Here is a 15,245-nt window from a genome sequence, read left to right as displayed (position 1 = left end):
ACATACAGTCAGGACTTTCAGAGAAAGGAGCTGACCTCGGGCAGTGTGCTTGTCGGGGATCCCCCAGAACACGAGGGATGGGGAAACTGAGGCAGGAATGCAGCAGATTCCTCAGCCGTCCTCGCCCCTCCCCCTTAAGAGAAGGCCTCCCTCCATCCCCACTGGGCATTAACACGGGGGCTTGGGGAGCGGGTCTCGCCTTGGTTCTTAACACTGTCTTGGATCTTGTGACTTCCCAGGTGGCCAAGTGATGGACGAGAAGGAAGGTCAGTGAGGCCTGGGTTGGGGTCGGCTGTGCTTGCAGAATGAGGCTGTAGACAGACCTGTCCTGTTGCTGCATGCCTGGGGAGGGGCCCTTGAATATTTGCATCTCCGCCCCCTTCCGTTGTTCAGCCAGCAAACATTTATTGGGCTCCTGCTGGATGCCAGGCTTGGGGAGACAGTTCGAATCTCCAGATCTCTCGCTCGTCGGTCGGGGGACCTTGGCGAAGCTTTATGGTCTCATAGGTCGAATGACCATGACCGGGCTCGCCTTGACAGAGATCCGGGTTGCGAAGTGTCTGGCACACGGCAGGAGGACCATGATTGGCAGCACTTGGATGACCCCGGACCTCCCAGGCATGGTCAAGACCTTGGCAGGTCAGGACAGCACAGGGTGATCAGCGCCTGAGGGGGTAGCTGCCGGGGGCTGTGGGTGTGCAGGACAGGGGTGTCGTCCAGCAGAAGTTCAGCGGGAAAGGCTACCCTGTCTCCCCCTGGTGACATACAGGTGTCAACTGGCAGCTGGCGGACCCATCCCTCCTGCCGTCCGTGGCCAGCAGCGTGTGGCTCAGGGTCCACACGGAGCCCTTTGGCGAGCCACAGAAGCCGACTCCAGCCGCTTAAACAATGAGGGTGTATGCTGGAAGGGTACCAGTAAAGGCATCTCGGGACACATCCCCTGGAGCTCTCTGGCCCTCCTGGGGCCGCTGACAGGTCAAAGTCTCAGAAGAGGGGTTTGGATGGGCCGACCTTGGGCAGGGCCCCCTTGGCTGGGGGGGGGCTGTCCATCAGCATGCCTCAGCTGGACAGCCTGCCAAGATGGTAGGAAGAAGGGGCAGGCGGGTCCCTTACACAGAAAGTAGATGGCATGGTGACTGACCCGCGTTTACGCTGCTGTCCTGAGACTCGCGGTCTCACCCCTTGCAGAGAATTTCCCAGCTGCCCCGGCTGGTGCATCAGCCTGTGGGCTCATTGGGTTGAGAAGGGGAGGCAGTCACAGGAGGCCACTGTGTGGCCTCCCATGTAGACCTGGTGGCCCACTCAGAGGAGGAGAAGGGAAGGCTGGGCTTACAGAGGGGGGCCGGGCAGCCAGGTGGGACGGGGGCTCTCTGAAACCCCCGACCCTGGGACAGGTGTCGCTGGGACTGTTGCAGAGCACCCTCCCCCTGTGGCTGAGGAAGATGATTAGGGCCAGGCCTGAGCCCCTGATGCTGTGCTTGTGTGTGAGCACTGGCTGCATGTGGCTGCGTGGGAAGTCCTGCTTGTTATCATTCTTTTCTTCTGTTTGCTTTAGTGTTTTTTTTAATTAAAAATCAAAAGATGCTGACATTAAAGGAGATGTTTAGAGTGGTGACCCTCAATCCTGGCTGTACCCTGGAATTATCTGTAGAACGCATTTAAAACTGCAGATAGGGGCTGGCCCGGTGGTGCAGCAGTTAAGTGCGCACATTCTGCTTTGGGGGCCCAGGGTTCGCTGGTTCGGATCCCGGGTGCGGACATGGCACTGCTTGGCAAAGCCATGCTGTGGTAGGCGTGCCCCATATAAAGTAGAGGAAGATGGGCACGGATGTTAGCTCAGAGCCAGTCTTCCTCAGCAAAAAGAGGAGGACTGGCAGTAGTTAGCTCAGGGCTAATCTTCCTCAAAAAAAACAAAACAAAACAGAAAACTGCAGATAACAGGAAACACCAGCACAGTGTCTTTCACTTGCTGAGCACCATGCATGACCTTGTTCATCCTCCTGCCTAGGAGGGTAGGTGCTGTTGTCACTCCCCATTTTGCAGATGTGCAAGTCGAGGCTCAGAGAGGTTTATCACTTCCCAAGCACACACACAGCTAGGAAGTGAGAGAATGCTTCCTCTCTGACTGTGCTCTGACTTAGCACAGGGGCCCCCGCCTCCTAGCACAGTCGCTGCAGGCACCGGAGCTGGACCGGGGCGGCCCGGGTGATTAGTTCACGGCCAGGACTGAGCATGGGCCGCTTGGAGCTCCTCCCCCAGACACAGGAATGATCCCCAGCCCCGTCCTCTTTCCGTCTTCTGTGCCGCCCCGTGGCCGTCACCTGAGAGAGCCTGCCTTTCTGGGTGCTGCTTTTGTTTGTGTCACGTCAGCATGCTCCCAGGACTCTGTCGGCTGTGCATTTATCTCCTTTTGCATCTTCTCGCCTGCATCCCCGCCCTGCCCCTTCCAGGCTCTTTGGAGCCCGTGTTGTGCTGCTCTCTTGTGCTCTCTCTCTTCCAGCACCAAAGAATAAGGACATCCTGCAAAGGCGGGCGGGGGGGGTTATAAATGTACCACGGAGTCGTCGGGAGATTGAGGGAGATAGTATATTTCAACACCACGACCAGCAGTCACTCCGCAAACGTTAGCCACGTTGCCGAGGTTCCCGTGGTTAGCGTTGATGCTGGGGGGGTAACCTCCTGGGACTGCGGCAGATGGCCAGCTGGTGTGCCCCAGGGTGGCTGCACCAGTTATTAAAATACTTCCTCGTTACTGGGAAACAGCCTCTGCTCCAGGAGCCTCAACCCTGGACCGTCTGGGCTCCCTATGATCCAGCAACCGGGAGGTTGACCCCGGGCACTGAGGGGAGCCTGGGACTCCAGTGGCTGATGCCCTCGTCAAAGCTGGTGGTTGTTTATTTTGAGGATCGCCTCTGCTTGGGATGCTTGGGGGCCCGAGGGCTGTTCCCTTCCCCCCGTGTGGTTCCTGGCGTCCTGTGCCTGTTAGCTCAGCTTCATGCAGCAGAGATGCTGTCGGCTGAACTGGACTTTACCCGTCGGTGCTGGCACAGGGCACCTGCAGGCCCAGCGCGTGCAGCTAATGAGGCCCTCGAGATGGTTGTAAAGCGCCTTTTCTGCCCGAAGGGAGCCGGCTCCACCTGTCTCCCGCACCCCAGCTAGGAGCCTGTCTGCGGCCTCAGCAAAGCTGATCTTGCTTTCTGAGCTTCCTGGCGGCCCGGTCATGTGCGGTCTCCCCATGATTGACAGGGTTTCCCAGGTGTCTCTGGTTTTGGCATCCGGCTCTCGAAACCATGATTCCCCCTTTCTCTCTCTCCCGCCAGGGTCAGCCGGCATCGGCGGTCCAGGAAAGGAGGGGAAGCAGATGGAGAACGGCATGCTGGTGACGGACGCCGTGGGGAAACAGATGCAGAGGTAGGAGCCGGGAGAGAGCCCGTCCTGCGGGTTCTCCAGGCACCACGCTTCTGCCCCTGCCTGGTCGGGGAGCAGGGACGAGGTGCTGGCAGCAGGGCTCCTCCTACCGAAAAAGGCCTTCAGCTCCCCAGGCGGCAGACGGCACAGGCCTCCTGCCTCCCCTCCCGGATCCTCGGGAACCTCGCTTTCTAGAGTGCAGAGGCCTGGAGCGGGAGCCTGGCACTGTTCTGCCGGGTGGCACGACTCACGCAGGCCCCGTGGTGTAACCGTCCGTCTACATTCTGGGCACTTCAGTTCCCTACATGGTCTGGATCTTTGCTCTAGTCACTCTGGGGGGCCTGGAACGTTCGGGCTTTGAGAACCGACATCTGATTCAAAATAGTCACACTGATGGTGGCCGCTGCGCTTTACACGCCATCAGGAGCCGGGCGCGGCGCCATCCCTGGAGAGTCTGTTGAACCTGGAGGTAGTTACCGTCATCACCCCGTTTTACAGGCGGGCAGGCTCAGGGCTGTCCGCCCCCAAGTCGTGCTGCTCGAGAGATCAGACTTGGACTTTGAACCCAAGTCGGGCCTCTGAGCATGTGCTCCTCCATTCTCCACTTTGCTGCTTTTAAGGAGGTGGCTTTGGGCTACTTCGTTGGGTGTTTCGAGGAGCCGCGTTCCGTGGACTTGGTTCCTTAACCTCTCTGCCTCAGTTTCTCTGTCTGTCGCACGGGGTCTGTGGTGTACCTCTCACAGAGAGTCATCCCGAGATTCACACAGGGCGGTGCATGTGAAGCACCTTCGGCACTCAGCAGAGAGCACTCGCTTATCATGGAGTGGGCCGGAGCTGCCAGGGGTTCCTTCCGTGGGTGGGGGGATCATCACACAGAAATGGGGCTGTAGAGGGAATTGCATGGGCAGCTGCGTCTGTGAGAGCGTTGCCCACAGCACCCTTGCCGGAGAGCCGAGGGTGCACAGAGCAAAAACACTCAGAACACCGGGCGTCTTAGTTTCCTATTGCTGCATAGCACGTTACTGCAGACTGAGTGGTGGGCATCTCCCGTCTCATGCGGGGAGCTCAGGCACACCTTGGTGGACTCCAGAGGGGCCCAGGGTCTCTCCCAAGCTGCAGCCGAGGGGTCGGCCAGGCTGGGGCCTCATCCAAAGGCTCGACTGGGGAAGGACCCACTTCAAAACTCACGTGGCTGTTGCAGGATTCAGTCCTCGCTTCCTAACCGGCCACAGGCTGGTGGTGCCCTCCGTTTCCAGCTCCCCCAGCCTGTGTGCTTGCCTCGTCGAGGCACGCAAACCAAGAAGGCAGGAGGCAGTTGGCCACCAAGACGGAAGTCACCCTCCATCACCTTTGCTCATGTGGGTGTGACCCGCGGCTGAGAGAGGGGATGTTGCTGTGTGCTCATGCATGCTCACGAACACACGCATACACCCCCCCCCCCCTTATCGCTCCCCAAGCTTACGAGTCCCCAGGGAAAGGACCTGCCTTAGGGAGAAAAGAGAGCCTGGGCCATGGGGTCTGTGATGGTCTGTCATGGTCTGCGTAAAGCTGATGACCACTGGTGGGCAGGAAATGCTCCTTGAATGATGCCCGCGTAAAGGGACCGCTTTTCCACGGGACCCTGGGGCAAGGCCCCTTCTGTCTCTGGCTCCTGGCTGTGATGTCAGAAGACGGAACTAGTTTGGTGCCGTGTCGGGGCCGCCAACCCTGCCTGGGGCTTCCGTTGGGTTGACATCTGCGTGCCTTATTTTCTGCAGACAGCTCAGCAACTCCTCCACCTACAGCAGCGACATCGGCCGGCACTGTAACAGCACCGCCGAGCTGCAGAAAGACGAGGCCAAGAAGGAGGAAGCCTGGAAGCTGGTGGAGGCGGACAAGGCGCAGACAGGGCAGGTGAGAGCGGGCTCCCTAACCGAGGGTCGCTGGCGTTTACAGGACGCCTCCGTGTGCTTCCTCGCACAGAGCCTGGAAAGGTACGGTTGTAAGTGCTGGAAACTGAGTCAGGAGAGCTCAGGGGACTTGCCCAAGGTCGCAGCCAGTGAGTGGCATAGCTGTGACAGAAGACCATAGGCTCGGTGGCTCAGAAATGGCACTCACTGGTTGCCTACAGTTCTGGAGCTGGCAAGTCCTAGATGAAGGGGCCGGAGAACCGGCATCGGTTCATAGCTTCCTGGTTCATAGATGGCCATCCTCTTGCTGTGTCCTCACGTGGCAGGAGGGGTGAGGGAGCTGTCTCAGATCCCTTTTATAAGGGCGCTAATCCCATTCATGGGGGCCCCAACCTCGTGACCTAATCACCTCCCCAACACCGTCACCTTGGGAGTTAGGATTTCAACTTACGAATCCTGGGAGGATGCAGACACTGAGTCTACAGCACGAGCCATCGCCGGCTTCTCTTCGTAACCAGGAGCGAAGATTTCCAGCTCCTGTTCTATTGTATTTTTTTATGATCATCTATTTTGGGCCAAGGTCAGTCATTTTTCCGTTTATGGTAATGATCCCAAGTTTACTTTTAAAAATGTGTGGTTCTGTTTTAAAAACAGTAGAGAATGGGATTTTTAAAATAAGTAAAAGAATAAGGGCACAGACAGGAACAGCCAGACCAGGAAAGGTGGTCCGGGAACAAGCGAGGCTGGGGGCCAGTATTCTCCCAGGTCTGCCTGGACCAGAATCTTCCGGGACCCTCTGACCCCGGCTTCTCCCCTCATCCTACCATCACATGCGTGGCCGGGGGCAGAGGCGGCTGTAGTGTGTCCTTCCCTCTTTCTCTCGCTGACCCTCCAGGGAGCCAGAGAAATGACCCCGAATCAAGGGCTTGAGAAGGAAAGGCTGGAGATGCCAGGCCTCTCTGATCCTCCTGTAACCCCCACGCCAGCCAGAGTGGCTGGGTCCCGGGATTCCCTGCCCATCACATACACGGGAAACAGAACCTGGGGGCTTGTAACTCGCTGGAGCTGGACCAGGAGTGGAGCTGGCTCAGCACGCGTGGTCCCTTCTGAGCCCCATGCCCACCCCGTTCGTTCCTCTGCTCGTGAGGAGGGGGTCCCTGAGTCCTGCAGAGGAATGCCAGGGGCTGCAGGCACTTCAGCTGCATGAGGAAGCTGGATGGTGAAATAAGCATGTTCTTAGTTCTGGAACCTCCTGCCCCACTATTTCAATTTGAAGAACAGAGACTTGAAAAAGTAAAGTTAAAAGGAAGCATTACTTATGCATCAGACCTCTGACCTTTCACCTGTTACCCTTCAACCAGGCTGTCATTCAGACACAGGGAATGGGGTGGAGGGGACGCTTGGTCTTGGTTGCTAGGCAACGTGTTACTGCTTGCCTGTTGCTTCAGACTGATGACTTCCTGATGGTCCTGGAGCAAAGCTCAGAATCCTGAACAGGTTCCCCCAGGCCTTCTGTGGTCTGACCACTGCCAGCTGTCCTGCAGCCTCATCTTGCCCCCTCCACCCTTGCCTCCTTTCAGTTCCCCAAATGTGCTGCGTTCCCTCCTACCTCAGGGCCTTTGCACATGCTGCTTCCTCTGCCCCGAGCGCCTTTTTTCCCATTTTCACCTGGTTAATTAACTCTTTGTGGTCACTTCCTCAGGGAAAACCTCCTCTGACACGCGCCCCCCCCCCCGACCCCGGGTTAGGTCAGGGTGCCCAATGTTATACTCTTATAGAATCAGGCACTTCCAGCCCTTCTCTGTAATTGTGTATTTATCTGGGCGATGATTTGATACAAGCCTCTCTTGCCATCCGACTGGAAGCTTCCATGAGCTCAGAGACCTTGACTTTGTCTGCTGCTGAATAAGTAAGGGGGAGGGTATCCCAGGGGTGAGCACAGGTGGGGGGCAGGGCTGCACAGGTGCTGTTGAAGTTCCTGACCCTGGGGGGGGCCCGTGGGGGCCGCATCCTGGAAAACACCTTCTCCCCCGTGGCCCCCAGGTGAAGCTGTCTGTGTACTGGGGCTACATGAGGGCCATCGGGCTTTTCCTCTCCTTCCTGAGCATCCTCCTCTTCATCTCCAACCACGTCGCCTCCCTGGCCTCCAACTACTGGCTCAGCCTCTGGACCGACGACCCCGTCGTCAACGGGACCCAGGAGCACACCACGGTCCGCCTGAGCGTCTACGGCGGCCTGGGCATCCTGCAAGGTGAGGGCCGCCTCTCTGCACCCTCCCCGGGCAGTCCTGGTTTTGGTGCTCGGAGCCGCTTCTCTGCCTTGTTATGGAGTTGAGCCCCCCCGCCCCCCCAGCTTGTCAGGGTTTTGTGGACCCCCCCAGACCAAGCCACACTCCCGGGAACGGGACACGTCACAGGCACTCAGGTGTTTGTAGAAGGAATGTTTCCTGAATGCTGTTGCATGTGGCCCTAGGAGACGGAGGGGTGCTGCAAGGTGCCCATTGCACAGATGAGGGAAGTTGAGGAACAGAGGCCACCAGTCCATTGAGGGGCAAGGCCCCCGCCCGCCCCTTGCTGCTCTGTCATGGTCATGGGGCTTCTGCAAAGTCCCGCGTGGACTTGTATCTGCTGTCGAAGGGTGGGAATTAGTTCATCCCTGTGGTTCTCAAGGCCGGGGTTGTCCCCCAGGGGCCGTTTAGCAGTGCTGGGAGATCCTTCCGGTTGGGACATTCAGAGTGAGGATGGGGCTGCTGGCATCTAGAGGCCAGAGAAGTCACTTAAACATCCTGCAGTGCACAGCACAGCTCCCCCCAACAGAGAAGTATCCAGCCCCGAATGTCCATAGGGCAAAACCCTGCTACAGACCCTCTGCGTGGTCTCAGGAAGGTTTCCAGGCACGGCAGCATTACTGGGAATACTAATGTTCACCGAGCACTTGCTGGGGGCCTGGTTCTGTTTGAAACACTTTGAGGTGTTTTAAGTAATTTTATCCTTGCAGCAATCCCGTGAGGTAAGAGCTCACATTTCCCGCATTTTAGATTTGCAGAAACTGAGGCCCAGAGAGGTTATGTAAGTTGCCCTAAGTCACACAGCTAATCGATGGCAGGGCTGGACGAGGCTGTCTGGCTCAGAGCCCACACTCTTCTTAACCACCAGGCTGCACGGTCCATGAGCTGTGTGTCGATGTGCTCATGAAACTGTGTGTCTCTCTACATACGTGTGTACATTCCATGCCTGTGATAACATAACGTATGTAATAAGTGGATGCCTTTGATGTTTTGAGCACGTCTGTGCCCCGAGCACGTTGCCGGGGAGGCCCTTGACATTCAGCAGTGCTGCGAGGGAAGTCTCATTGTCCCCACTCGAAGGTGAGGAAACTGAGGTGCAGAGAGGTCACGTGACAAGTGACATGTGGAGGGTTCCACGGCTGGTGGGTGGCAGAGAGAGGATGGGGCAGTGTTGGCTCCAGAGCCCGCCCTTTTAGCCACTGCCTCTTGGGTTTCTGCCCGGATTAAGGAGGCCTCCCCATCCTTGTGAAACCACCTCTCAGCCCAGAACGGGTCCCTCCCGTGGGTCCTTGGAGGAGCCACACTTGTCTCAGGATCTCCAGGAGATGGCTTTGAAGAAACCAGAAGAGCAGACCTGGATTGCTTAAATTTCTCGATCCCTAAAACCCCTCTCTCAGGGCAAGGGCCTTTGGGCCTCCAAATTATAATTGAGGGACGGGGGAGCACAGAGAGGGTGTGATGTTTACCTGGGCTCACACAGCAGCAGTGCCTCCAGAGCTGTGACGTCCAGTATGGTAGCTGCTGGCCACATGCGGCCATTTGAAGTTCTGTGAATTAGGACTAAATAAAATGAAGGTATCAGGTATTCAGTTGCACCAGCCAGATTACAGCTGCTCAGTGGCCACATGTAGCTAGCGGCTCCCACCTTGCACAACACAGATGTGGCCCGTTTCCATCATCATAGAAAGTTCTCTTGCACAGCGCTGGGCTAGAGGAACGTGGCACGCAGATTGAGAGGGTGACCCCGCGCGGGCTGCCTGGGCGGGGAACCCCAGCTCTGCTTCTGATTGGCTGAGTATGTGGAGGGCAAAGGGGCCCCCTGTCTGAGCCTCAGTTTCCTTCTCTGTAGGATGGGTACTCACAGAACTCACACGGGTCCTCGTGAGGATTAGAGACGTGTAAAACCCTAGCACGGCGGGTCACGTATAGTGAGCGCTCAATAAATAACAAGCACTGTGATTGTTATTATTGGAAGCCGGGAGCCCAGGCCCGCTGCATCCGCGTGGCCACGTGGCCGCTCCTTCCTGACCCCGCCCACCCCCTCATCGTGGGGTTTGACGCCCGGCTGTCTGCAGGTCTCTCCGTGTTCGGCTACTCCATGGCCGTGTCCCTCGGGGGCGTCCTGGCCTCCCGCCGCCTGCATGTGGACCTGCTCCATCACGTCCTCCGCTCGCCCATGAGCTTCTTCGAGCGGACGCCCAGCGGGAATCTGGTGAATCGCTTCTCCAAGGAGCTGGACACGGTGGACTCGATGATCCCCCAGGTCATCAAGATGTTCATGGGCTCCCTCTGCAACGTCATCGGCGCCTGCATCGTCATCCTGCTGGCCACCCCCATCGCGGCCATCGTCATCCCGCCCTTGGGCCTCATCTATTTCTTTGTCCAGGTGAGAGGTGGGGGCGGGGTCCAGGTGCCCACAGAGTGTGGGCTCCCCTGTGAGCTGAGAGCTCACTCTGCCGGACTTTTCCCCGGGGTGGAGCTGTGGAGGGTCTGCAGGACGGGGCTTAGACTTGTTTTTGTCAGTTTTTAATACCTAAGTTTTTATCTTTCAAATGTCCTTTTTCTGTGATAATAAGGATTTTTTTGGTAGCTGTAAGTTATAAAAGGAAAAAAAGCTATAGCCATAAAGACACCTTTACTATTAAAATTTCTTTAAGTATGAAATTCTTTAGGTGCTAAGCCTGCTGCAGACCATGGAGATGAGAATAATAGCAGCTTAAACGAGGTAGATGTTAATTTTTCTCTCTCGGAATAGAAATTTAGAGGCAGGCCATTCAGGGCTGGGGTGGCCACTCCATGAGTTTGTTAACATCCCAGCCGCCTTCACTGTTTTTGTTCTACCATATTTGCACAGGCCTTCCATTCTTAAGTTGGTCTCATGGTCCAAGATGGCTACTGCAGCTCCGGCCATCACATCTGTGTTTCAGAAAATAAGACTGAGGAAAGGGAACAGGGCAAGGGGAAGCATACAGATAGCCGAGTTGGCACCAGCTGTGGCGTCTTGGGTTATTGCAGCCTAGATTGGGTTTCCAGTTGACAGATGACCCTGTGGAAGCCCAAGTAGCAGAGTTGGGAGTGAGAACTCATGTCTGTCTGATTCCAAAGCGTGTGCTGGTTACTGCCCATTCTTGCCCCTAAAAGTGAGCTGCAGCACGTTCGCCAGTGGGGGGCGGTGGTTTAGATGGGAGTATAAGGAGTACAGTACAAGCTGAGAGTGAGAAACTGCAAAGTGTCTCTGTACCTCAAAGTGCCTGCTCACCAGGGGTCTAGGCGACCTCGTTGTCATCAGTTGGCCCATGGGCCCCGCCACACTGTGGCCCAGGGACCGGTGGGTGTGGACAGAAATGGAATCAGGGAACAGGTCCACTCCCGGACCCCACTGTGTTCTCTTTAAATTGGTGCCAAGTTTTTTGGGAAAACCATCCGGCTGCATTTCCCGAGGATAGTATTCGTGTCGCTGCCCCGGCTGGAGGTTTTCCTGAAGGACCCGATTCAAGAGAACAGAATAGGCCCAACACGGCATGAGAGGCAGCTCGGATGTTGGCCTGTAGCAGACCTTGTGCGCCCCGTGAGCGATGCCGGGATGGGATCTTATGCACCTCGAACGGGACGAGTCAGGAAGACACTGGTGCAACCCCGGCAGTTTTATTTTTAAACAACAAAGGAAGTGAATTTAGCAAAGGATCGTGTCGTGTGCACGCTGGCATCGTAATGATGAAGCGCGTCATGCGCGTGGGCAGGACTGGAGGGGCGGCAGGAAAATGAAAACACTGCGTTTCCGAGGGTTGGGATTATGGGAGAGTGTTTATTTTTTTTTAAGGTTTTTAGCGAAATACACACTTCCCGTAGAATCGAGCGGTCTCAATTCTCAGTGAATGTGCAGAAGAAATGAGAGAATGTACCTGGCATGAAAAAGCGTGTGCTAGAATGTTCTTAGCATCTTGATTCATGAAAGCCCCAAACTAAGAACAACTCAGAGGTTCGTTACAGGAGAATGGAGAAATGCCTCGTGGTGTTTTCACACAATGGACGTGACTCGGTAATAAAAGGGCGTGGACTCCGATACACGCGATGTGCATGAATCTCACAGACACTGTACTGATCATAGAAACCAGGACTAAAATGAAGTTTGAAAATAGGCAAGAGGGGATGGCGATAGAAGTCAGAATAGTGACGGGGGGGCGGGGTGGTATTGACTGGGGGGGACATGAGAATTTTCGGGGATGCTGGAAATGTTCTAGATTTCGGTCAGGTCGTGGGTATGCAGCTGTAGATAAACGGAGAAATTCCTCAAGCCATGAAGGTTTAATGCACTTTCCAGTGAATGGATGTCTCAGTTAAATGGCTTTGAGATGTGTGCATGTGTGTTTGGGTACACACACACACACACACACACTCACTCACTCACACTCTCCCTCTCCCTCTGTTTCGGGAAAAGATCTCAAAGGTCATACACTGAAATTTGAATCGTGTTGTCTCAGCATAGCGGACTTACTGTAATGTTTCTTTAATTTTCCCAACTGGATCAGTCCCCAAGTTTTTAAATGGATTTACATTACGGTTTTAATTTAGAAGCAAGACATTTTTATTAAAAAGGCCAGGTACGTGGATGATGGGCAATCCTGTTGGGGCTTCTGTGTTGCTGGAATAGGGTCTTGCTGCCTTATGGGATCGCTTGGCATCTGTGAAAACCCCAGCCCACACGCTCTCAGCTTAGCTCTCGGCCCGCTCCCGGCACGAGGCGGGTGCTTGTCGAGCGGTGAGTTTTGTTCCCGAGCACCAGGCACTGCCTCGTCTCTGGAAGAGTAAGGCCAGGGGGTGGGTTATGTCTCCTGGAACAGAGCTGAAAATGAAAGCTAATAATGACTTTTAAAAAGTCATTTTCCGGGGCCGGCCCGGTGGTGCAGCGGTTAAGTGCGCATGTTCCACTTTGGCAGCCCGGGGTTCGCTGGTTCAGATCCCAGGTGCAGACATGGCACCACTTGTCAAGCCATGCTGTGGCAGGCGTCCCACAGATAAAGTAGAGGAAGATGGGCATGGATGTTAGCTCAGGGCCAGTCTTCCTCAGCAAAAAGAGGAGGATGGGCAGCAGATGTTAGCTCAGGGCTCATCATTCCTTGAAAAAAAAGTCATATTCCTTCACAAAAATTCATCTCAGGTTAGATTTTTACAGTAAATAAAATCTGAGGGCCTGACAACCAGAGTCAGTTGAGCAGGCAAACACTTCAGAACGATTTCCATCCGGGATGTTTAGAGAGAAACGGAGAGGAGGTGGTTACGGTCAAAGGTGATGAGGGTGGACCCCACGGGGCCCTGAGCCGTGCCAGGGGGTCTGGATTTCGTTTGAGCAGTGGGAGCTGCAGGAGGAGGGGTGGCCTCTGGCCCGGGTTCAGGGCTGGTATGGGCCCTGGGTGAGCTGACAGAGTCTCTGGGCCTTAGTTGTCTGCCCCACGCTGGGTTCAGGTGACCCCCTGAGCTGCCATCCACGAAGCAGCATCTGACCCCAGAGGCCCCGGAAGAGCCACCCAGCACGCTCAGTGCTCTTTGTGCCAGGTCCCTGCCCCGGTGTGGCCCGGGGTGCCTGTCACAGAGCAGGAGGCAGGGGCGCTGTGTCCCAACCACCTTCCGTTCCTTCGTCCGGTGGGGACCTCGGCCTCACCGTTCCACGGGTAAGGGCCCAGAGGACTGAAGCGTTCTCCACTGCCCGGTCCCTCCTCTGCTCGCAGCTCCTCCAAGCTTCCAGCAGCCCATTGGCTTTCGTGCCGTCTCTAACAGGAGGTCACCGAGTGCATCCCTGTGCCCGCCTGGGCCAGATGCCCAGAGCAGGGCAGGAGCAGAGCAGCTGTGGTCTCTGCCCACAGGGACGGGCTGGGGCGGCATTGGAACTGAGCTTGCTTGTCCCCGAATCTCACGCTCCTGGGTCCATAAAGCCCCCAGAGGTCAGGGGCTCAGAGGGGCAGTGCGGTGCAGAGGTTAGCGCTCTGCAGCCAGGCTGTCTGGGTTCGAATCCCAGCTCTGCCACCTCCTAGAGGGTCACCTGCTTCTCGGCAGCGTAGTTTACTCATCGTGGAATGGGGACGAGCACCTCATAGGTTTTTGGTGACGATTAAATGAGCTGATGGATGTGAAATTACTTCAAACGGTGCCTAGGATGGTGGGCTCTCCCTGAGTGTTAGCTATCATTATTGTCATCACTGCTGTCGTCGTTATCGTTGGCCCCCGGGTCTGCAGTTCACCAGGTGAGCGGAGACCCTGTTAAGAGCAGCCCATGGGACGAGGGTGGCTCCGCCAACTCCCCTGGTCCCTTCTCCCCCCGCAGAGGTTCTACGTGGCCTCGTCCCGGCAGCTGAAGCGTCTCGAGTCAGTCAGCCGCTCCCCCGTGTACTCCCACTTCAACCAGACCTTGCTGGGCGTCAGCGTCATCCGCGCCTTCGAGGAGCAGGACCGCTTCATCCACCAGAGCGACCTGAAGGTGGACGACAACCAGAAGGCCTATTACCCCAGCATCGTGGCCAACAGGTGGGCGGCCCGGCCGCGGGAGGGGCGGGGGGAGCCTGCTTAGTTCCCCGAGGAGGGTACGCACAGAAAGGAGGCTTCAAGTTGGTGAGCGGGAAGGACAGGTGACCGTCAGAAGCACACGGGGTTCCTGTGAGCACGGGGCAGTCCACTGGGCATCGAAGGGCAGGGACCGAGAGTTCTTCTCGAGTCAGAACGTATGGCAGGGGCTGTGCTCGAGCTGTCGTCCTGGTGACGCAGGGTCATCAGTGACAGGCAGGCTCTTCTCCGTGCTTTTCAGCCGAGGGGTGATCACCCACCGCCCCCGTGGAACGAGGATTGGAAGCAATTTATTAATATTAGATTGAACCACCCGATATTACCATTTGGGGGCTCATGAATGGCTGAATAGCATCAATCGAAAAAAAGGAGCAGAAGTTTCCCAAGGATTGACTGAATTTAGAAAAGTGTCTGATTTATCCCTGAAATAGTACCCTCCTCACTCGCTTGCATCTTGATGTATTTTTTGAGATGCGGGGGTGACAGCCCCCAGAAGTGACCCATCGTCACCAACCGTCACCCCGTCCTACACAGGGTCACCCTGCAGTATAAGACGGGGTGGGGAGACCGGGAGTTACTGGCGACCTTGCCTTGCCTTACAGAATTTTTAGGGAGTTTGTGCAAATCTGGGTCTGTCTGTGGGAGGAGCTCCCCCCCGGGAAGATCGGCCACGTGGCTCTTAAGGATGGTAGTGGGAAAAGGTTGACAAAACTGTCTCCCCGGAACGCTTTCTATTTTTCAACATTAAAATAATATTCCTAAAATGCTACATGATATCTTAGCGAAGTCAGCTTTAAGCCAGGAAAAACATCTGTTTGTAACTTAAAAGGGAGGATAATACATTTTAACGTTTCTGAAGTGAGGATGACCTGCGTCTGGGGGCCGCACGGCTACACTGAAAATGGTCCTTTCTCCCCGACTCCCTCTCCTGCCAAGTGAAGGTTATTTTACATCATGGCTGCCTCTTCCAATTGCTGACTTCTTACTATTCAGGAATTTTCCAGGACATCTTTTTAAAAAATGCATACAGGGGTATATTTTCAAGGTTTCAATGAGAAAAGGTTGGTTCATTAAAAAGGCAAGCTTTCAGCTTCCTGGGAACACGG

The 15,245-nt window shown here is 55.9% G+C and overlaps 1 protein-coding gene across 4 annotated transcripts in view; it reads left to right on the top strand.

Moving 5' to 3' along the window:
- Nucleotides 1-15,245, top strand: part of ABCC1 (ATP binding cassette subfamily C member 1 (ABCC1 blood group)) — a 126,438-nt gene that overhangs the window by 99,752 nt on the left and 11,441 nt on the right. For 2 of the 4 annotated variants that reach the window (XM_070566658.1, XM_070566660.1), the window contains 6 exons: nucleotides 240-266; nucleotides 3,321-3,411; nucleotides 5,166-5,301; nucleotides 7,341-7,548; nucleotides 9,660-9,970; nucleotides 13,904-14,103. In XM_070566658.1, coding sequence (XP_070422759.1) covers nucleotides 240-266; nucleotides 3,321-3,411; nucleotides 5,166-5,301; nucleotides 7,341-7,548; nucleotides 9,660-9,970; nucleotides 13,904-14,103 — 973 coding nt within the window. The remainder of the gene's footprint in view (nucleotides 1-239; nucleotides 267-3,320; nucleotides 3,412-5,165; nucleotides 5,302-7,340; nucleotides 7,549-9,659; nucleotides 9,971-13,903; nucleotides 14,104-15,245) is intronic. The other 2 variants (XM_070566659.1, XM_070566661.1) reach the window with 1 other exon arrangement.

This window comes from Equus przewalskii, chromosome 12, assembly GCF_037783145.1.
Source record: "Equus przewalskii isolate Varuska chromosome 12, EquPr2, whole genome shotgun sequence".
In the NCBI taxonomy this organism is placed as follows: Eukaryota; Metazoa; Chordata; class Mammalia; order Perissodactyla; family Equidae; genus Equus; species Equus przewalskii.
This window is presented reverse-complemented; position numbering and strand designations above follow the sequence as displayed.